This window comes from Gadus macrocephalus, chromosome 3 (genome assembly GCF_031168955.1).
Source record: "Gadus macrocephalus chromosome 3, ASM3116895v1".
NCBI classification, from domain to species: Eukaryota; Metazoa; Chordata; class Actinopteri; order Gadiformes; family Gadidae; genus Gadus; species Gadus macrocephalus.
In genome coordinates this window covers 2,625,857-2,649,538 of record NC_082384.1, presented here as the reverse complement: position 1 = coordinate 2,649,538, position 23,682 = coordinate 2,625,857, and the positions used below count along the sequence as shown (strand labels likewise).

General features: G+C 43.2%; 1 protein-coding gene across 1 annotated transcript in view; it reads left to right on the top strand.

Annotated features, from left to right (window-relative positions):
* LOC132453342 (nucleosome-remodeling factor subunit BPTF-like) overlaps positions 1 to 23,682 on the top strand; it is a 185,466-nt gene that overhangs the window by 133,186 nt on the left and 28,598 nt on the right. Inside the window, exons 16-22 of the mRNA XM_060046187.1 lie at positions 10,410 to 10,534; positions 10,676 to 10,804; positions 11,589 to 11,739; positions 12,115 to 12,154; positions 12,877 to 13,090; positions 15,511 to 15,645; positions 20,865 to 20,995. Coding sequence (XP_059902170.1) covers positions 10,410 to 10,534; positions 10,676 to 10,804; positions 11,589 to 11,739; positions 12,115 to 12,154; positions 12,877 to 13,090; positions 15,511 to 15,645; positions 20,865 to 20,995 — 925 coding nt within the window. The remainder of the gene's footprint in view (positions 1 to 10,409; positions 10,535 to 10,675; positions 10,805 to 11,588; positions 11,740 to 12,114; positions 12,155 to 12,876; positions 13,091 to 15,510; positions 15,646 to 20,864; positions 20,996 to 23,682) is intronic.

Below are 23,682 nucleotides of genomic sequence, written 5' to 3'. Positions count from 1 at the left end.
ACGCAGAGAAATTACCAGGATAGCGCCCACCAACTTGCGCCACTATTTAACAGTGGAACAGGTAGGAATCAAATGGGTTCCCCTTACGAAGGGTGACCAGACGTGCTCTTTTGCCCAGACATGCCCTCTTTTTGAGACACTTATAAATATAAATGTGTCCGGGCGGAATTTCAAAATCGTCCGGGATTTTATTAAAGCCTCATACATGTTCACATTGAATTTGCGTTGCGTTCCTCTGGGTCGGTCACAAACTACTTAAGCTACGCCCTCCCCACCTCAGTTCTGTTCGCTTTGCATTGCTGGAAGTGAGTAGGGGGAGTGGTTAAGTAGAGCCTTCAGATTGGACGGTTTGACTTTAGAGTTACCGTCATGTTTTGTATTTTTTCTTTTTGTTGCCATTATTGTTTTATAGGGACAAACATTAACAAATTTCTCCTACAGGGGATTGATAAAGTTCTATCTATTGAACAAAAAGAAACACTTGGTCATACTTTACACACTTTACCACAGCATTGGCCTACTGAATACCACAGATATATTTTAAGCATTGGACTGAATGCCACATAAATATATAATTATGTTTTTGCACGTTTGCAAAGTTTAAAAGTTCAGGGAAAAGTATAGCCTCTACTGGTGTTGCTTAGGCCAATATCCTTTTGAGGCAGTGTTGTTTCCGAACATTAGTGTTAAGGGCCAATAATGCTTACTATCATACATTAGTCACCATGTCTGTGGACGGGTTAGGGTTAGGGTTCTGGCTGGCTCCATACATTACGAAGGAGTAAAAGGAGTAAAAGAGGTCAACGAGGCAAGTGGTGGATTCATTGAAATGGTTGAGGAAATTTGAATGCTGAGAAACTACAGCAATTTGAAAAGAGTTTGTTTGTTTATATTTTATATTGTGTGTTGAAAGTTTGATATTTAAACCAAAAATACAGCTACACTTTCACACCATCACTTTGTGTATTGTTTTTTTAATCTTTTATTATCATTTCTGGGTACATGGTCTTAAGAGACATCAGGCCTCTAGACTTTGAGTTAGGCCCTCAGTTTGGCTCTTTGATTGGTGAGTGCACACTTATCCTTTGGCACATTCATTAATGTATTGACATGAATGTTTCATATGTTCCAAAAAAACATGAATAACATATGCACGACCGCGTTTTACGACTGCTTAATGGGTGCGATGTAGGTCTTAATTTTCATTGAAGTGGTCTTAAAAAAGTCTAAAAAAAAGTCTTAAATTTGGGTTGATCAAACCTGGGGAAACCCTGTTATATGATAGTTTATAATATAATATAATTGTATAATAATATCACGGCCAAAAGCTCTGTGCGCCTCCCTCTTCCACAAAATGTAAAGACATGCAATGGTAGTTATCTCGGCCGGAATTTGGCAGTAATGATGGAAAAAGTAACAGACCGGGGAACATAGAACCCTTTTTGGGAAAAGCGGGGAACATAGGACCCGGGGAACATAGACACGCTCCCTTTTGAAGTCATACTGCTAACGTCTGCTGACGCTGAAATGCTCCGCTACACTGCTGAAGCTGAACGTTGAAGAATCATTACACTGAATCTAGGAAATCTGCTGAACATTTTGAATGTAGAATGAAGTCGGTAGAATGAAGTTTGAATGAGTTTAAGGGTTTTGAAGTCTCAGCGCTAACGCTAAAGTCACGCTAATGCTAATGCCAGTGCTAACGCTAAAGTCACGCTAATGCTAACGTCAACTCAAACGTCAACGCTAACGTCAATGCTAATTTCAGCACTAACGCTAACATCAGCAATTCATACGGTTCATCTACGTCACGTTTTCTGGAACGCCGCCATTTGCACGACCAATCTCGCCTAGTATGGCCGCCCACTAGGGATGGGCATTTGAAGAAATTTCCTTGATCGAGCATCGCTAGAGTTATCGATCAATTATCGATTAATCATTAACTTTTTTCTATAGGCTATATTGAAATTCCCGTTGGTAGAAAATACAAAATGCAGCATTTTTTATCAATGAAATCTTTATTCCAACAATAATGTATGGGCCAACATTAATACAATACAGTTAACTTGAAGACCTACAACTGTTTAACAGTTTTAAAATAATAAATACAGGCATTATAGGTTATAGGCCTATGCGGCGCTCGTAAAGTCCGAACAATGCGCCTACAGGCGCTCTTAAAGGTTTGGAAACGATTCAACAAGACTAAATCTGTAGCCTATTCCAATTACAATAAGTAGCCAACTTATCGGACAACAATAATCAAACAAAGGCAGTAGGCTAAAAGTGGGCATTAAACTGTATAACTGTTTTGAAAAAAGGGGGGAAAAAAGGCCGACATATAATGCTTATAGGCTGCAGCCGGCGCGCGGAAAAGGCTCGCAACAAAAAGATGAGCCACCCATTTACAAACAATTGCATGAACTAGTCTATCTAAAAGCAATACCTTATTGAACATATATAAGGCTGAACTTGTTGCTAAAATATCACAGTTTTGGCAAAATGTAACGACTCCAAGAGGCACCAAGCCGAAAGAAAAGCGGAGCGAGAGACAACACATTAAGAAAAAAAAGAGCGACTCACATACGGTGGTGACTGTCCCTACTGTCCATAGCATACAGTAACTCCAGCCTACATATTTTTGTTTAGGAATATAAGCATGTTAACATGCTCGGGGGTCAGACGCGAACGCAGCCTTGTAACTGTCAGTCCAGCAGCAGAAAACACCCGCTCTGACGGGACCGAAGTTGCGGGGATGCGGAGGTATTGTCGCGCTAACTTTGACAGCCTGGGGAACCTTCTTCCATTCAATTAAATGCTTCAAGACTCACAGTATGCAACACAACGTCCTTTTGATCGATAACAATATAAATTGATCGACGCATTTCTTAACGATCAATTATCGAGCATCGATTAATTATGCCCATCCCTACCGCCCACACCGCTCATCATCGATTTTAGGTTAACTTTGCCATTATCGGATAAAGATTATTGGTGGCCAAGTGCCTGTGACTTTAGCGTCCTTCACCCATCCAGCCACAGCATATTGGTAGGCATCAGTGCTTTTGAACGCTTTCAAGATATCTCCACTGTATCGGGAGGGGTTGTGGATTAAATAAATATATATGTCATGAAAATTGATTTGAGGCAAGCGTTAGGCCGATACTAATGGACTAAAAAAACTCGGTAACAAATAAGGATCGGAGCCTATATATTTGTGACTTCTTGTGAACAGTTTGTGGTGGGTTACTATCATTGATCGTTGAAATCCATCATCAAATCATAGACGATAATTTCGCCGGAGACGCTTGGGACGAGTTTTCTTCAAGATTAATTTTGTACCCACAACAATTGAATTATTATGGATTATTTTGGACTATGAATGAGGTATTAATACCAATACTCTTTGGCTGGGACGTTGTCAACATTGGGTATATGGAGCAGAACATAGTTGGTCATATGTCGTTTCCTGTATGCATTTTATTCATTAGTAAGCTACATGGATATGCCATCTTTCCGAAACTTTCATTACCTGCACTAAAGAGAATAAAAGAGCGCATCCTCATTGTTAGATTGTGGTCGTAGGTGTTGTTGGTGCTGAGTTACCACTGAAATCAGTGGGTCAGTGGGTGGGATCGGTCGTCAAGATGGCGGCGCACAGATACAGTGACGTCACGTGAACCAAACGAATAACGCTAACGTCAACACGACATCAACGCTAACGTCAGTGCTGAATTCAGAGCTAATGTCCATTATTGTAGTCCACTATTGTAGTCCATGAGGGAGAGAGAGACTGTAACAAACGCTACAATACCCTCCCCCACGGTGACTTTAACCAGACTCCAGAGTGGTGTGTTGGCCACTGATTGCTCAACAGCTGAGGCAAACGGTTAGAGTAACGGCCCTATTCCACCGCACGCATTACGGCAGCGTTACGGCTGCGGCACGTCTTGGCCACTGTCACCGCAGCAGATAGGTTCGCTCTAATCAATGACACCATTTCCACCGGGCGCGGCTGCGGAACGTCTCAGCAGCGTCCCAGGAGCGGCTCGCCGCGTCGTAGCACTATCATTCCGTGGGATTTCTATTTTTGCCGCAAGCCGTAGCTGAACCGCGTCAATTTCAACAGAGCAGATAGAGCAGGGCAGGAAGTGAAAAAGTAAAAGCCATTGAGCATCCAGTGACTTTTCAAAATAAAACACAATACTCAGCTCATGTAGCCTATCACAACTTCACAACAACATTATTACGTCATGACTGGTGGCACCAGGTCAGCAGTCAATCAATCAGAGGGTCGGCAACATGGACGACAGGAGACTCATTGATGAAGATTCGCAACATGAAGTCATTTGTGTACCAAATCATCCTTTTTATAAGGACAATGGCCGTAAGGACAAAGTGTGGCATTTAATTGCAGTAGTTTTGGGATTGGAAGGCGAGTACATTAGGTTTAGGTTTATCGCGTGATCTCGCGTGAATACGGCTGCCGCTGCGCTGCCGGAATGCGCCCGGTGGAAATGCACGCAGGGCAGAAGTCGCAGCCGTTCCATGCCGCAGCCGTAACGCGTCCGGTGGAATACTAATTGAAAATGAATCTGGAATCAAACTACGTTTACATGATGACGGTCTGAACAGAAGACGCAAAAGTGGCGTCGCGTCTTCACTTTTTATTCCCTGTTTAGATGAGCGTTTTCGGGAGGAAATCAGCGTACATATGGGGACGCAAAAGTGTGTGGATTTCGATTGGGTATGCATTTCAGGCGGCTAGGTGGTGCTGTGATACACTATCACAAAACACCACCATGTCTGAGCGCATGCGTAGAATCTTCCTACTTCTCTTATCTGCGACGCGAAAACCAAAACATAATTAAATTACATTATTACCTTCTCTGTTCAGTAATACTATCTGTACATTTCGTGGAAAGAGTCCTGTACGTTTATTAGAGCTGCCAGAGCAGCTTGACGGTTCAACACATGGAAATAATCCAACATGTTTGTTTATTTCCCTGTACTGGCGCTGCATGTGACGTAAACGCGTACGCGACGTGAGCAGATCTGAGCAGAGGTTTGCGTCCTTGCAGTGTAAACGGAAACGCTACAGCGGAGCGTATTCAAGTTTTCCACTCTGGAGGGTGGTTTCAGATTTTTGCGTTTTCAAGCACCAAAAACGCACAAGCGACTTTGGAATTTTGGGTGAATAACCTTGAATATCTCGGGAACTATGAAAAATATGAATTTTTTTAGCTCCCGATCCGATTCCGATATTTTCATATTGCTCCCGATCCGATCCCGATATTTCCCGACACTGGTTTTCCGATACCGATTTCCGATATCACTTTGTGTTGACAAACAACATTTAATATCCTGTGCATTAAGAAATAGACAGGCATCCAAACTGTGCGCAATAGCTTTTATTCTCTCACGTTAACATAACATAACATAAGCATTACATAAAATAAACATAACATAGCACAAAGTAAAGTTTTGGTTGCTTAACTTATTTGAGGCAACAAGTTTCCACCCTTTTTTCAAGTAAGCTTATTATTTTTTACAATGTGGGTGTGTAATAATAGTGTAATAGAGCTTCTTATTTCCTCCATCTTAATCTACTGCACTGATTTCTTCAGTGTAGTGCAGGTTTTTTTTTAATGAAAACCAACATCGGCACCATCTCGGCTGACAACCGGTTCCTTTTCTCATCAAGGACATTCGACACTGCACTAAACAGTCTCTCACTGTCCACCGATGTACAAGGTGCACAAAGAAACTTTGTGGCTGTATCAGCCAGTGCGGGTCGCTGTGTAGTAGGGATGTAACGATATACCGTAAAACGGTATATCGCGATATGAAAAGGCCACGAATGTCAACCGTACGTTTTTTCATGTAATACCGTGTCGCGGTATAGCCGCGAGATTGCATGGTAAATGCGAACTGTCATTTGTGGGGAGTCTGGTGAGCGACATTGTCATTAAAACGTTGCACTCAACTTAACACGGTATGCCCAGGCAGCCCACACCACACATAATAATAAAGCATTGACACAACACCACTGAAATATGACGCCTAACTTGAAAATCAACGGTCCCCTCTCACGTGGACCTTTGTTTGTAAACACTAACCAGCTCAGTGTTGCACTGTCCGTTGCAACAACATTATGCACACAGCAGCCAAGAAGAGAAAACGCTAGCAGAGATAAAAAGAGAAAGAAAAGCGATTGAAACTAGCTTACCTGTTGGAGGAGAGAAAAAGTGAAAAAAAAGCGATTGAAACTAGCTTACCTGTTGGAGCAGAAAGTGGTTCATCACGGGTCAGTAATTATGAATCCAGGCAAACAAGAAATTGCAGAAGGAGAGGACGCATCTCCGCTATTTAGGCAACCAAAACGGACCAGGTCGGCAGTGTGGGAATTTTCCGGCTATCTAAAGGATGAAGACGGCAAAGTTCTTGTAGATGGAATGCCGACTTGCAAACGCTGCAAGAGAAAAGTGCCTTGCAAAGCGGCAAACACGTCCAACATTGCATATCATCTCCGTGAGAAACTTCCACAAGACCATGCCAAAATCGTCAAATCCACGGTACGGTTGGCGAACATCCGTGACAGATGATATAAATATGTCCAATGATCCTTAATATGTTCACCATAACTTTACGTTAGCTTGTGTACTACCGGCATTTTGCGCACAAGTATGGAATCATTACTAGGTCAAACTTAGGTGACGTTGCCCACATCCGATGGTGAGAGGGAGGGAGGGGTGAGAAGAGTGCACTGTAAAAACATACATTTTGAGACAGATTTTTTAAAATAATAATTTATAAATAAAAATATCGTTATCCTTTTTTTTATTTCATTATGTCAGAATGTATTAAGATAAAAACTGAAAATAAAAATAGATTCTATAGTCCTTCAAGTGCGCCATCAAGCAACCAGCCTAATATAGAATAGTCCTTTGCCAAGGGAGCGAAATATGCTCCCAAATCAAAAAAGGCAAAGGAATTAGATGAAGCAGTGGCATTTTTTATTGCAAAGGACATGATGCCTTTCCAAGTGGTTAAAAGCCTGGATTTAAGCATTTGATGTAGAAGACGGAACCACGCTACAAGCTGCCATCTCGGGTTTACTTTTCGGATTCAGAGATTCCCCAGATGTTTGAAAAGGTGTGTGCGACTGTTCAGAAAAAGGTGTCTGAGGGAGACCTGTGGACGAGCAGAATCCTACATCAGTTTAACCATCCACTACATCCCCCCAGATTGGAAGCTGATGTCCCACTGCTTGAAAACAATGTATTTCCTGGAAGACCACACCCACGCCCACATTTTAGAAATGATTGACAGTATTCTCCAGGCTTGGAAAATACCAAAAGAGAACATTGTATGTTTCACAACAGATAATGCCTCCAACATGAGGAAGGCATCTGAAGATGACCAACATCCTTGGGTGTGGTTAGGGTGTTTTGGGAACAATCTAAATGTAGCCATCTCAAAAAAAAAAAAATATCGTATCGTGATATCGTGATATTAATTTTGATATCGTATCGTATCGTATCGTACTAAAAATGTCATATCGTTACATCCCTACTGTGTAGCATGTGCCCGCCAGTAGTGTAGAGGATTCTCTGACCTTGGGATGGTTTGTTCAGCCAGCATTGAGAAGAGCCGTGTAATAATCCATAATAATATAAGGTTTAGAAGTTATATATTTGAAAGAATATATAGAGATCTGGACATCTCTAATTCATGAAGAATAAATTAATATCATTTATATTAGAGTTAATTTGCTAGAAATGTATTTACAATGTTTAGTCGGTTAATCATTGACATATTTACATGTTTACATATTTAACACAGTCAGGATATTCTGTTGAATCTGCCTCTCTGATTTCCTCACGTTTACCTCAGTCTAAATTCTAGCTTCTGATTGGTTAGTTCAGTCACGTAATGGGTCCGAACAAGGAAGTGTTTGAAAATAGATTAACAGTAGGGATGGGAATTGATAAGAATTTCACGATTCCGATTCCGATTCTGCTTATCGATCCGATTCCTTATCGATTCTCTTATCGATTCTCATTGGGTGAGAAAATAAGTATAAATGTGTTTGTTTGCATTGCATCTCTTTAATATCTGATCAGAAGTGCTTCTAGTATTAGGAAATTGTACATTTTCAAATCAATTGGTCTAGACGAAAAAATATATCGCTTTTTAAGCCCAAATGCCAACACAGACTGAAAACAGCCAAGTAAGAGCTTGTGCCTTTTGGAATTCTAACAGTGCTCATTTGCATTCAACTTGTAACAAAATTAAACTGACATAAACAAAATGAAGCATTGATTAGACAGAGATTTATTAGATGGGCCTACCTAATAAACCGTTGGAACACACAAGACCGGAAACCATAGCAATGCCGGTAAACAAACCCCGAGAAGCCCAATCCCTATGAGAGCTCCCCACGCTACGGCCATCCGGAGGCGACAGAGCTGTTGGCCGTGATATTATATATACAATTATAATATAGTATATAATATATTGTATACTATTATATATAGAGATCCGGGAGTCGCAAACTGCAACAGTCACTTTCTCCTCCATTCCGCGGTTCACCCGGACTGCACTGCACTGAGTTTGACGGCTGAACGCTGATTGGCTGTTACGTTACACATGTCACTCAGTTATCACGCTGTTGAACGCTGATTGGCTGTCATCACGACAAAAACTTGTCGCCGGTTTTCTCCCGCGACAAACTCGCCCTTATACGCGTCTCTACGTTCACTTTGTATGGGATATTGTCGCCCCGTCGCGTTTGGTTTGAACGCACAATGCGATTCTTCCTCGGCGGCAACATGTTTGCTGCGTTCTGAACCAAATCAAAGCAGCGTGTGTGTGACGTCACGACGCATTTGCCGCGACCGGAACCGATAAGCGGAATCGTTAAGCAGGCTTGCTAACGATTCCAAGGAATCGGTTGACTCGGAACCGGTTCTGAACAAGAACCGGTTCTCGATTCCCATCCCTAATTAACAGCGATATTTTTTTTATCGCCCGATAGTTTTGCGTTAACGCCGATAATGGCCCACCACTAATATATATATATATATATAAAAAATATGTATAAATAAAAAATATGTATCGGCAATGAAATTGAATGAGATCGGCCGATCCCGATTTACCTAAAAAACGAAGTATCTGGCCCGATCCGATCCGGGGATCGGGGTCTGGAAATCCCTAATATGAATACAGAAAATAATAGCACACTGGTACTAACTGAGCTGAATGATGTTTCTACGTTGAAGTATGTTGAAGGAGTCGCGAACGGAAAAAGTGGCGGAATAAAGGGAATAAAATTAAATACGTAGCATTTCTAAGATGTGAATGCTTTAAGCATTTACACCAATAATACAATTAAATGTGTAGCATTTCTAAGATGTGAATGCCTTCAGCATTCCTTTTGGCCATATGTAGGATATATGATGTGCTATCCATTTAGGGAAGATGTTAAGGTTGATTTACTCACATCCAAAATTGCAGCACTGATTCACCTGAACACGTCTGCAGTGGAGGATGAGATTTTGATAGTACAAGCTATATTGAGCTCAAATCTAGGGCTCATGGAAAATGTTGGAACTTACTCTCAAAATAAAAGTATCCAAACATCAGGAAATGTACTAACTCCTTGACTGCATTATTTGGCTCTACTCTACTGCCAGTCTTTTCCCATATTAAGATTATTAAGTCTAAATACTGTTCCACCATGATTATTGGTCATATGGAAGCCTGCTTGAGAATAGCTTCCAGCAGCTACTATCGGACTATGGAACTCTGGCTTTCATCAGAGTATGTACTCAGTATATATGAATAAATAATAATTTTTTAAGGTAGGTAGATCATTTTGACCTTCTCATTTTGAAAGTAGCTTACAAGCCGAAAAAGTGTGGGCCCCCTTGCTCTATATAATATCTCCAATGCCTTTTTCTCCTCTGGCTACATTTACATTAAGTGCATTAAGCAGACGCCTTTTATTCAAGTGACTTATATTGTGTGCTTGATTGAAAAACAGAATATATAATTGGTTATAGGATGTTCATAGAATCAAGTGCCAAGCGCTAACAATTGCTAGGTTAACCCATTACCTTTGTGCAACAAAGATAGCTTGGCTATGACACTACATGTAAGTACTATTTTATGTGCCAGGTTTGACTAATTGAATGCTTTACAGAAGAAGGTATTTCTTTAGTCTGCCCTGGGTGAGCCAAGAAGTCCCTCTTCATGCACATTGAACGAATAATCAGTCAGTGAATATTGTATACTGTATGGAAGCAACTTGACTAAACCATGTCTCTAGAGAGCGGTTCTCCTTCTAGTGAACTGAGTGTTATGAGTGGAGACCTACAGCAGTATGAACCCCTGCGTGTCGTCCCCAGGTACCGCCTCCAGACGGTGCGCTCGCTGGCGGGGCTCAGCCTGATGCTGAGGCTCCTCTGGGCCTGTCTGCGCTGGGACGACATGGCCGTCAAGCCCTCCTCCGCCGTCGGGACCACCCGCACCGGTGTGTGTGTGTGTGTGTGTGTGTGTTAGTCGGCATGCCGATTGGTTTATTGACTTTGGGAACGTAATTTCTCCAATCTCCTGGACTCTCTCCCTCCCTGTCACCATGCCAACCCAGCCCTATCCCCACTCATTGCCACAGAAACGTCGGACACGGAGATCACCACCACAGAGATCATCAAGAGAAGAGACGTCGGCCCGTACGGCATCCGCTCCGAGTACTGCATCCGCAAGATCATCTGCCCCCTGGGGCTGCCCGACACGCCAAAAGGTAGAGCACGCGCACTGGAGACAGGACCATCTGTCCCCTGGGGGCAGGAACTTATGCTCCCTGGAGGCAGGACCATCTGCCCCCTGGGGGCAGGACCATCTTCCCCCTGGGGGCAGGACCATCTGCCCCCTGGGGGAAGGACCATCTGCCCCCTGGGGGCAGGACCATCTGCCCCCTGGAGGTAGGACCATCTGCCCCCTGGAGGCATTTTCTGTCCCCTGGAGGCAGGATCTTCTGCCCCACACGCCCAAAGGTAGACGTCATGGGTTGGATCTGCATTTCTTGATTGTGCCTGTGTAGCAGCGGGATTCTTCATGGAGCTTATGTGTGAATGAATGAATGATAGCCCAGCAGTGGTGTTTTTCTAGAAGGAAAAGCCTGTATGTTAAGGCCAAGGGTTACAATATTTTATTTTTTACACACACCCCCTGTTGCCCAGTAATCTAGACAATGTTATGAAAATAAATTCTAAAGTCTGACTGCCTTTGGAACCATTAGCTATGATACCAGAGCAGCCACTGTCCCATCATCCACACATCCCGTAGCTCTCAAGAGACTTCCTAGATGCGTTATATTAATTACAATATATCAATTGGTCTACATTATAGCGTATGGCTAAAAGTAGCCGATATAGTGTCAAATTAAATGGAGATGATTGTCATTATATGGTGTAACGTGAAAGGTTGGTGGAGCAGAGGGCCATTTAGTGAGTTGCATATAGGCAGCCGTAGGAAGCCCTGATAAGCGGTTGATGTCCGTAACCCGTCTCCACCCGGCCCCCCAGAGACCCACACACCCCAGAGGAAAGGCCTGCGCTCCAGTGCCCTGCGGCCCAAGAAGCCGGAGCCTGCCAAACAGACGGGCCCCATCGTGATCGAGACCTGGGTGGCAGAGGAAGAGCTCGACCTCTGGGAGATCAGAGCCTTCTCAGAGAGGTGGGGCATGTCAGGGTGACATGGGCCTGATGATGGGGCCTGATGAGATGTGACCCTTCTCAGAGAGATGGGGCACATTGGGGTGGGGCCTGATGAGATGGACATTGCTCAGATATCCAATAGTCTATGAGCCAAGGGGCCACTGTCCCTGTGCAATGAAAAAGTTGAGGGATGTTCTCTAAATATCTGAATTGAACAGAACCTAAATAACTTAACATGCCCGTTTTATGCTCCGCTTTATTTAGTGCTCTGTAATTCCCACCTACCCATCACCCTAACTCGCCACCCCTTACAGTTCAGATACTTTGCAAGGATTTGATGCATTTGTTGAGCATGGATTTCTATAGTTGAGTCTTCTGGTCTGCTGTTTTTCAGGGTGGAGAAAGAGAAGGCTCAGGCTGCTGAAAATGCCAAGGTGAGTCTTTTAAAAATATAACGGAACATTCCAATATAACCTCAGGAACCACCTCTGGCAAGGGGTACTTAAGTTTTTATTAGTTCAAATGACTTGCAGAGATTTGCAGTTTTACTTTTAAGCAGGAAGGACAGGGAGAGCATTGCTGAACACAATCTGTAATTCTCATCAGATATCTCCTGAGCTTCCTGTTTAATGTCCTCTGTTCACTCTGCTCTTCCCGTTTAAAGTCCTCTTGTTGACTCTGCTCTTCCCATTTAAAGTCCTCTGTTTCACTCTGCTCTTCCCGTTTAAAGTCCTCTGGTTCACTCTACTCTTCCTGTTCTTAAAGAGAGGACTTTTTTACTTTCTGTTAATTATCCCCAGAGTAAACACAAAACATGGGAAAGCAGGATTTAGTTACTATGCAACAAATAGCTGGAATAAACTCCCAGAGGATTTAAGACTTGCCCCAAATTTGAGCACCTTTAAAACAAGACTGAAGACTTTTATGTTTGCTATAGCTTTCTGCTAAATCTTAAATACATTTAACTTTGCCTTTATTTTCTATTTTAATACTAAAATGCCTTTTTCTATTTTATGTTTGCTTTAGCTTTCAGCTAAATATCTATTATTTTATTTTATTGTATGACAATGTTTATATGTGAAGCACTTTGAGTCTGCCTTGTGTATGAAAAGTGCTATATAAATAAAGTTGCCTTGCCTTGCCTTCTTCCCTCCAGAAGCGTCTGGATCAGAAGCCGGGCTCAGCGTCAGTCTCCACTCCGTCTGGCACCACGTCGGCCAGCGTCATGGTGGGCTCGTTGGCGGGACAGGTGACCGCTGGCACCAAGGTGGTTCTCACGACCAAGATGGGCACCCCCGTCACATTCCAACAGAACAAGAACTTCCAGCAGTCCTTTGCCACATGGGTCAAACAGGGCCAGACCACGCAAGGTACGGCCGCCTCAACCCGTCCTGTCCGATGGGGGAGCGAGGCATTATGCTTTACTGCTGTCTCACTCGGAAACAAACACTCGTACAACAACAACTGCGTTGCCACCCATCCTTGGGTGAGGGTAGGACTATTGTACCACTACCAGTGATTGATGGTACAGGCCCTGAGGGTTGACCTGCGAGGACTCTCCAGCCTGATCTGGGACCAGTAGTCAGTCCTCCATGTGTGAACCTAAACAGAGAGGACTCCCCAGCCTGATCTGGGACCAGCAGCAAGTCCTCCCTGTGTGTGAACCCACATAGAGCGGACTCCCCAGCCTAATCTGGGACCAGTAGTCACTACTCACTGTGGGTTCACACTAGGGCTGTCAACGAATATTCGAAGTTCGAATATTCGTTCGAAATGTATCCAAAAACGCGAATTCGAACGTGAAAATTAATATTCGAATGTGAAAAAACACTCCCGCGGTACAAGCGCCTCTATCTGCTTTGTGAATGAGCCTCTGTCTGTTCGCGATGTCCCTCATAATATTTGAATGTGAAAAAACACTCCCGCGGTACAAGTGTAACAGACTAGTATTGTGAAGAGCGAATGTATTTTATCCCCTCGGGGTTTCCGTACTTGGATATAGGTATTCCAGCTCTCACGCTGTGACTGGGTGACTTCTGATATGTACTAAGTAAACGAGACTATTTTCCCTTCCACGCTTGTGTCATTCTTGTCATATAAATATCTAAGTGCCAACGCTCGGTTACACAAGCGCCTATCTGCTTTGTGAGTGAGCCTCTGTCTGTTCGCGATGTCCCTCATAATATTCCAATGTGAAAAAACACTCCCGCGGTACAAGCGCCTAACTGCTTTGTGAATGAGCCTCTGTCTGTTCGCGATGTCCCTCGTTTTAAAGTAAGGAAATTCCCAGCAGGAAGCCGCCGCCCACCAGCACTCTCAACGAGACGTATATATATATATATATATATTAGAGCCGTCAGTTAAACGCGTTATTAACGGCGTTAACGCAAACCAATTTTAACGGCGTTAAAAAAATTATCGCGCGATTAACGCAATTGTTTTATTAAAAAAAATACAAATAAAAAATAAAAAAATATATTTTTCTTTGCCTCAAAACAAAGAAGCAGTAGCCTGACTGCTATGTTCAAATGACATTTGTTCAAAGCAGTCGTTTAATTGCACTATAGGCTCTTTTTTTGTATCGTCCTGTTTTGATCAGTATATGCCAATGTTGTTATCAATAAAAAATCATTTGCACAAGGCAAGCCGATGCACTTCACCATGTTGATAAGAGAATTAAAATGAGAAGAATTATGGGACAAAAAAATCAAGGGATATTTAGCATAGAAAAATAATTTACGATTAATCGTGAGTTAACTATGACATTAATGCGATTAATCACGATTAAATATTTTAATCGCTTGACAGCTCTAATATATATATATATATCCCACTAATTTGAACCATGGTTTTGTCGCATTATTGACATATTGACGGCAACTGCGTAAAATAGGCAACCAGATATTCGAATAGTTCGAATTCGTGATTTTTTTCCAAACGAACATTCGAATGTCATTTTTTAGCAATTTTGACAGCCCTAGTTCACACACAACGTTTGACTCCGGTTTTAACGGTAAAATCAAGGAAGATGAAGGTTAACCTTGAACTACACTCTACACATATGAACAATGAAGTTTGTTGATGTGGTGCAGACTAACTATATTGTAGGAGAAATCCTGGCGGGAGACTGCACAGACTTTAGATATTAATGTTATCGTCTGATTTGAGGAACATATAATGCCAAGAATAACCAAAATATTAACCATTGAATTATGGGAACAAGGCGATAAGAAGACATCAAGCTGTAGAGATTCATACGCTTTCTCAGACATAAAGAACACACTGACTTAAGTTAGTCTATGTACAATGTGAGAGACAGATTCGTTAGAAACATTTAATATTTTTGTGTCGGCCTACTTAATAAATGTTCCATCATATTTACAGACCGAACACATGTTACCTTTCACATGGGTGTTATCGCGATAGATCTCCTTTCTAGTGAAGCGCTGCTATCTGGTGAAGCTGGGTATGATGGTGGTTCTGCAGACCTCGGTTTTGCAGTCTTCGTTCGCAGAACCTTAGTGGGCATTTCCTCTTGGTCTTTTTTCTGTCATGGATCGGAGCTCATGAAATTTAATTTAGCACGTCGGCCGCTGGTGTCTTATGTCCTGCGAGTCAGGGTGAATCCCAGACATTAGATCGTCTCTGGTTGGAGTTGCAAATGTGTCTGATTGGCTGAGGTGGGCCCAGGTGACCACCTGCAGTGCATAGCTAGCAAAATACGCTACAGCCAATGGTGTCAGAAGTGCATATTTGAGTGTTGGTATTAATCCTCCCTGGGGTGTCTTAGGGACGGTCAGTACCACCGCTGGACAGACCTTCCAGATTACAGGGGCCTCGGTAGGAGGGAAGGTTCTGACTGCTAAGCTACCACTGCCCGCCAACAGCAAGATAGTCAAGGTCAACGTGCCCGCCGCACCAGGAGGTAAAGATCATCATCACGGCATTGCTTTAGAAAAACTTCATCTTTATTCAATACATAATCATTTCAATTGGGGCTCAGAAATTGCTGACAGTGCCCAAGAGTTTGCATTCACATGCATACACGTGACCAAAAAGTTTTAAACAGAAACAGTTATCACAATAGAGGGGACCACTTTTATTTTATAGATTAAACCAGTCTACAACCTCGGGTTCTTATTGATCTTTCTCATCTTGATCCGTTTTCCCTAATCAGTCGTCCTTGGTTCTAATTATTAGCCGAGCTGGTGGTCTCCACATACTGGAGCAGACCTCTACCCCTTTGTTCAGGCCGGCTCCTGGCCTTGTGTCATCTCAAATGTCCTAACGGACAGCCAGAGCTGTGGATATTCATTGTTTATCCCAGCAGCATATAATAAATGAAATGCTCTGACAAAGAATAAAAAATAATTCCTTATCTATGGCTGAGAACCCCGGTCATAAACCAGTTTGTAGTTATCAGGAGCTATACTGCTTGGATGACGATTTTTCTTTTCTTTTCAATAAATTATCGTATTTTATGTTGCCGTGTTTCATTTGTGGTATTTTGCATGCAGTGTTTGTAATAACGCAGTTTAAAAGGACGGCGTTAGGTAACGCCGTTATTTTTTCAGTAACAGGGTAATTTAACTAATTACTGTTTCCGTCATTACAACACTGTTACCGTTACTGTACGTTGAATGCGCTGCGTTATTATGAATTGATTGAATAAACGGCGTAATCCAAACGCACCCCTGGCTCCAAACTAGCGATCGAAAAAAGCGTTGCCGTTTTACCGACCGGATACGGCAAGAGTCTTATCTATTGGTTAGCTCCACTGGTCTGGATACGTCACCCCTTGTATTCATCTGATTGTTCATAGTGTTATCCAATGTGTGTTATCCAGTGATATTTTCAAATGCATGCTTGGTGCCGCCCCTCTTGTTTGGCCATTTTCATTACTCATTGCCAGACCCTACAGCTTTCTAGATTTGGGTCTGGATTTCCAGGCTAAGCCTCCCTCAATTTACATCATAAAAATGACATAATGATGTTTCAATGCCTCAATTAAATCACAACAAAAGAAAAAAATAAATCGGCCGATACTGAAAAAAAGATTGGCCGATACGTTACACGTAAAAAACTCAAATATCGGTCGATCACTACTCCCAACACAAGCTGCTAGTGAGGAGACCGGTTGGGTTAACAACGAGATAAGCGATTATGATTGGCTAAGGCAGTCATGTTTCATGGTAGCCAATCTGAGCCAGTGTTTTTATACACAAGCCAGGACACGTGCGCCACACACCCACGCACACACCAAACAGATTAATAAAGCAGCAGAAATGGCGAGTCCGGAGCAATCTGATGAAAAGTTGGCGTTTTCTGTAGTATTCGGCATATGTTCCACAGCCTTTGCAACCAAGCAAATTAAATTCAGTTGGAAGTATATCAGGGCTCTGAATGGGCAGTTCAACCATTTAACACATTAAGGCCAAGTGAAAACTGCTCAGAAAAATCCAAATTCTTTGACATATAGCAACTTTTTTGTACGGTAGCGCAAATAGTTACTTTCCTGTAAACTAGTTACTTTTATCATAGAGTAATTCAGTTACTAACTCAGTTACTTTTTGGAGCAAGTAGTGAGTAACTATAACAATTAAGTAACGTTCCCAACACTGCTTGCAGGGTAGTATATAGTACCAGTTGTTAGCACCCTGTTTTTAAATCACTGCACCCTTCCGCTCCCTCCCAGTCAGTCAGTGCTTTTGGGAACACTCCTGTTGCTTCTGTGCGTCTGAACCCGACCACACATTGGAAACAGTGGGGCTCTCTGAGGGCCACAGTAGAAGGACTGTTTCTCCAGTCTTTGAACCGCCCTGAAGGGAGGCATCCCTTGCTTGAGTCACTTCTCAACGTTCCCTCCTTTCCGCTGCGCCGGGAGCTGGGCGCTGCTGTTTGAGAGCGTAGGACCTGGCTACACACCGCCCTTTGGGTTGGCTCCTGGAAAGCCTACTCCGATATTGCTGTTGTATGGTTTTGGAATAATTCAGAGTATATTATTTATATGATTACTGCAAGCCTCTTACAGACTCTATACTGCCTTAGAGGATGCAAATAATGTAGTCCCTCAGGACGACGGACCTAGCTGACTAAGACTCCACTGCTCTTTGAGGGGGTTCCATGTTGGTTAGATGCGTTCTACCCCGTTGCCAGGGTAACCTTTTATCTGAGTAAGTTGAGTTAGGCAGGATTCTGACAGCACAACGTCTGCTCTGAGGTTCATGAGCAGAGATCTCTTCAAAGTGAATGCTGTCTCTGGGGGGCTGGTTAACGTGAGCCCTGTCCATAGCTGTGGTCTGTGGGGATGACAGCCCAGCAGGGGGCCGTAACGCTATCACATTGGCACACCGTGCTTTCATAGCTGTCTTGAGTTCAGCTGATGTCAATGTGTTGATGAAATGTGCTCCTGTTCACGTGAAACCTTAACACGGGCAGGCGAGAGCAGTGTTCACGTTAGCCGGCTATAGCCGGACATTGGCCGATTGCACGCACGCATGGCCGGTATAATAAAGTTTGCATGTATGTATGAATTAATCAGTAGCATATGAAAACCAGTAGCGGTTCCAGGCCGAGCTCACCAGGGAGGCAAACACGAACGTGCATTCATGAATGTGCGCAGTGCACCCGCACATGCATACACATGTCACTCAGTGGCCACGGTGTTGAACGGTGATTGGCTGTCATCACGCGAAATTCGCGTCAAAATTGAAATATTTCAACTCGAACGAATTTGTCGCAGCACAAATCCTCGTGAACGCGCTCGCCTGTGCACGGCGAAAGTGTGGCGCGACAATTCAAAACTTGTCGCTGGTTTTCTCTCGCGAAAAATTCGCCCGATACGCGTCTCTACGTTCACTTTGTATGGGATCTTGTCGCCCCGTCGCATTTAGTGTGAACGCACAAATCTTTCCCGACTGGGCAAAGCTGGCCAAAATCGCCAGTACAATCCCTGTGTCCTCTCCAAAACTAGATTAAAACATCTATCAGAAACCGCCTAGCTGAGGAAAAGGTGACGAGGCTGATGTGCATATCGAGCTTTGGGCTGGGGTTGAAAGACTTCAACTTTTCGCGAGCAGCGGAGCACTTCCATGCCATGAAGTTGCGCTGAAAGTAGACTGCAAGAATTGCAATTAGCGAATTAATTATTTTTTAACCGTTTACCATTTTTGCCGAGAATGGCTGTTATGTTTTTTTTGCCTAGGCTAATTTATTAAATGGCATTTATTGAAGCAACTTAGTTTGTGTCGTTTGTTGTTTAAATGTGGACTTTTGGTGATTATTGAATTATTAGTGAATAACGTCCGGAAGATATTCCAAATGTCCGATATTCTGGAATAGTGTCGGACATTTGTCCGCCCAAGAAAAAGTCTAGCGTGAACGCTGGGCTAGAGACTTCCGAGTTGAAGGGGCTCCCGTCTTACCCTGAAGACTGCCTCCGCAGACGTGTCGGCCTCTATGGCCGATGCTGTTTGTGTTTATGTTGTCGAATCTTTACTACACCTCTGAATGAATGAGCTGCCCAAACCGCTCTACAGCCACAGGGGGGGGGGGGGGGGGGGGGGGGTGTGTGTGTGTGTGTGTGTGTGTGTGTGTGTGTGTGTGTGTGTGTGTGAGAGATGAGTGTGTGTGCGTCTGAGATGTATACATGCCCTGGTGCAGGGCATGTTTTAAAAGGAAATCCTTGATGTATGAGTTAGCTACTTGACCGCAGCCTAGATACAGAGGAGTAGGGCTGGGGGAGAGAGAGAGTTATAGAGGAGTGGGGCGATTCAGATTTCAGCCTACGCATAGCATGCGTGCAAACTCACAGCCAGAAACAAGAACTCCTTCTAATTCAAGAGCAGCTTTTCCTTTAATGACACATAAAAGAAAGATTAGAAATAAAATAAAACTGAAACCTATTTTTTGCATGCTTCCATATTGGGTTATAATGCAAGCTGCACTGATTATTGAATTGTTCATAGAAAGTCGTATTTGTGACAAAAGCTTTCTCTCTTATGAAATATTAGATAAGTAAATTCATCTGTTGATGTCTTTAATGATCATCACAAAAGTAGGAAGTGATTAGCAAACTCTGAGTAGCAAACCCAGATGTACATATATTTTTTTGAAAATCACGCATGGAAATGTACATAAAAAAAATTGTTGCATCGATAATAGCTTCAGAATCTAATCGTTGACCTCATAATCGGAATCTAATCGTGAGGTGCCAAGAGATTCCAACCCCTATAGCAGACGCACCAGTGTGTGGGAACAGTGCTGCTGCTCACAGTTTGCCTTTGACAATTTTTGGGTCATCTTTTTAGAAAAATAATAGGAATGCTTGGGTATCACTCTTTTAGCATCTCGTCCTCCAAGTGTCCCACTCCTTCATCATCCCGTCCTCCAAGCGTCTCACTCCTTCAGCCCCCAGCCTCCCGGTGTCTCACTGCTTAAGCCCACCATCCTCCCAGTGTCTCAGTCATTAAGCCTGCCATCCTCCCAGTGTCTCACTCATTAAACCCACAGTCCTCCCTGTGTCTCACTCCTTCAGCCCCTAGTCCTCCCAGTGTCTCATTCCTTCAGCACCCCGTCCTCCCATTTTCTCACTCATTCAGCACCCCGCCCTCCAAGTGTCTCCCTCCTTCAGCTCCAAGCCTCCCAGTGTCTCACTCCTCCAGCCCCTCATCATCCCAGTGTCTCACTCCTTCAGCCCCCCATCATCCCAGTGTCTCACTCCTTCAGCCCCCTGTCCTCCCAGTGTCTCACTCCTTCTGCCCCCCGTCCTTTCAGCCTCCCACTCTAACAGCCTTTCTGTGAGTAGCTGTACCGATACCAGTCGGCCCATTGCGAGCACTGCTCTCGTTCTCTCTGTGTGCATCCTTGGATGCCAGTATTCGGCAGCTCAGATTATTGTTTGGTTTGCACAATTTGTCATATTTGGCAATACTCGTAGGGCAGATTTCTTTGTGCATAGCGTTTTGATTTACATAAGAGGTTTTCATTCATCAATTTATTATTTTGGATCTGTTGCAATCCTACATCGCTACTGAGAATCATGCATTGCATTCTAGCCCCTCAAGGCCCACAACTGGACCATAGGACCCCCTGTGTGTCCAGCCCCTGGTAACCCCTGTATTTTTCCCCCTCTCACCTGGCCAGGTATGATGCAGCAGAAGGTGCTGGGCATCATCCCATCCGGCACTGCGGGTGGAGCACAGACCTATACCACCTTCCAACCCCGCACGGCCACCCTCAACATTAGACCCAACACCCCGGGATCCCCTCAGCAGGTGAGAGCCCCCCCCCCCCCCCCCCCCCAGCGTGTCAGTAGTCACGTTTCCATCTAAAAGGCGAAGCAAATCTTGCTGTTGACAAAAGTCCAGAAAAGATTTAAGACGCCAAGCTCTGAGACTTTGCTGTTTAACGCAAGTAGAGTCTCTGATGAGGCTACTTTGCCTACAGCTCTTCTAACGGTGAGTAGGCTTGGAACGGAGTTTTGTGTTTGTGCGCAGTCAGTCAGCACCCGCCATGGTGTGTGTATATGTGCGTGTTTGCACGCGCAGTCAATCAGCACCCGCCGTGGTGTGTGTGTGTGTGTGTGTGTGTGTCAGAGATGGAAATTAACTTTTTTGCCCACCAGCCACTGTGGCAGGTAGATTTAAAAAGCTATCTATCTATCAATCTTTTTTACCAGCCCCTTTTTATTCGCTATATATATTTTTAATATATGCGTACATTTTAAACAATATAATAGTAACAATAGATAAGAAAAGTCTTTTTCATACACATAATTTTTTGATTTTACTGTAAATAGGTGCTACCAAGGAACTGAGTTGAAAATGTTACACTCTTACCGCATATGATAAACAATACACAGGTATCTGCCAAGTCCTGTTTATTTCAAAGGTGTTACGATGACATGTTTGGGGATAATTCATCAAGTATTTTCAATAAAAAAACAAATTGACATATTAACAATAAAACAACATGCATGGCTACACCATCATAAGTCAATAGGAACATTTGTTTTTTTATATTTACATGTGACTGCATGCAAATGTGTCGACAGACATGGTAACTAACGTATGATAGTAACATAACTTAACACTAATATTCAAAAATAAACACTGCCTCAAAATGCTATTGGCTTAAGAAATACAAGTAGAGGCATATACTTGAACTTTATACCCTGAACTTTTAAATGTTGAAAACGTGCAAAAACATAATTATATATTTATGTGGCATTCAGTCCAATGCTGAAAGTAAATCTGTGGCATTCAGTAGGCCAATGCTGTGGTAAAGTGTGTAAAGTATGACCAAGAGTTTCTTTCTGTTCAATAAATAGAACATTATCAATCCCCTATAGGAGAAATTTGTTATTGTTTATCCCTACAAAACAATAATGTTAAAAAAAAAAATACAAAACACGACGTAACTGAGTAAGTCAAACCGTCCAATCTGAAGGCTCTACTTAAACACTCCCCCTACTCACTTCCACCAATGCAAATGGAACAAAACTGAGTAGGGGAGGGCGTAGCCTAACTAGTTGGTGAACGACCCAGAGAAACGCAACGCAAATTCAATGTGAACTTGTATGAGGCTTTAATAAAATCCCGGACGATTTTTGAAATTCCGCCACACATTTTTTAAAAGTGTCTCAAAAAGAGGGCATGTCCGGGCAAAAGCGGACGTCTGGTTACCCTACGTACGGGAAACCCATTTGATTCATACCTGTAACACTGTTAAATAGCGGCCCAAATTGGTGGGCACTATCCTGGTATTTTCTCTGCGTGAGAAATACGAAGTGTGGCGTGTGAGTGTGTGCATGGGTTGAATTGCGTGTGGCTCACGCCGAATGCGTGAGACTTGAGAGCCCTGCTACCGGTATATTATCCCACATGTTTACAGTCGCAGTTCAGCAATAGAGGCGTAGAAGAAGAAGGGGACCGGTGTAGGTACCACATCGGCTCGGCTTCCAGATCGGCTCGGGGTCCGTCGTCTGCTGATTACGTCACACAATATGCTATCTACAGCAACCCCACTCGGACAAACTAAATTGCATTCTACTTTCACGATAGACTGACACCATTTCGCAAATTTTCAGTTATCTCAGTGTGTGTATTTGTCTTATTTACTTAGACTGTTAGACTATTTATAGATATAATATAATATATAATGTATAACAAATATATACAGTGGGGCAAAAAAGTATTTAGTCAGCCACCAATTGTGCAAGTTCTCCCACTTAAAAAGAGGTATAGGTATACCTCAGCTATGAGAGACAAAATGAAAAAAAAAAATCAGAAAATCACATTCTGAATTTTTTTAAGAATTTATTTGCAAATTATGGTGGAAAATAAGTATTTGGTCACCTACAAATCAGCAAGATTTCTGGCTGTCACAGACCTGTAACTTCTTCTTTAAGAGGCTCCTCTGTCCTCCACTCGTTACCTGTATTAATGGCACCTGTTTGAACGCCTTATCAGTATAAAAGACACCTGTCCACAACCTCAAACAGTCACACTCCAAACTCCACTATGGCCAAGACCAAAGAGCTGTCAAAGGACACCAGAAACACAATTGTAGACCTGCACCAGGCTGGGAAGTCTGAATCTGCAATAGGTAAGCAGCTTGGTGTGAAGAAATCAACTGTGGGAGCAATTATTAGGAAATGGAAGACATACAAGACCACTGATAATCTCCCTCGATCTGGGGCTCCACGCAAGATCTCACCCCGTGGGGTCAAAATGATCACAAGAACGGTGAACAAAAATCCCAGAACCACACGGGGGGACCTAGTGAATGACCTCCAGAGAGCTGGGACCAAAGTAACAAAGGCTACCATCACTAACACACTACGCCGCCAGGGACTCAAATCCTGCAGTGCCAGACGTGTCCCCCTGCTAAAGCCAGTGCATGTCCGGGCCCGTTTGAAGTTTGCTAGAGAGCATTTGGATGATCCAGAACAGGATTGGGA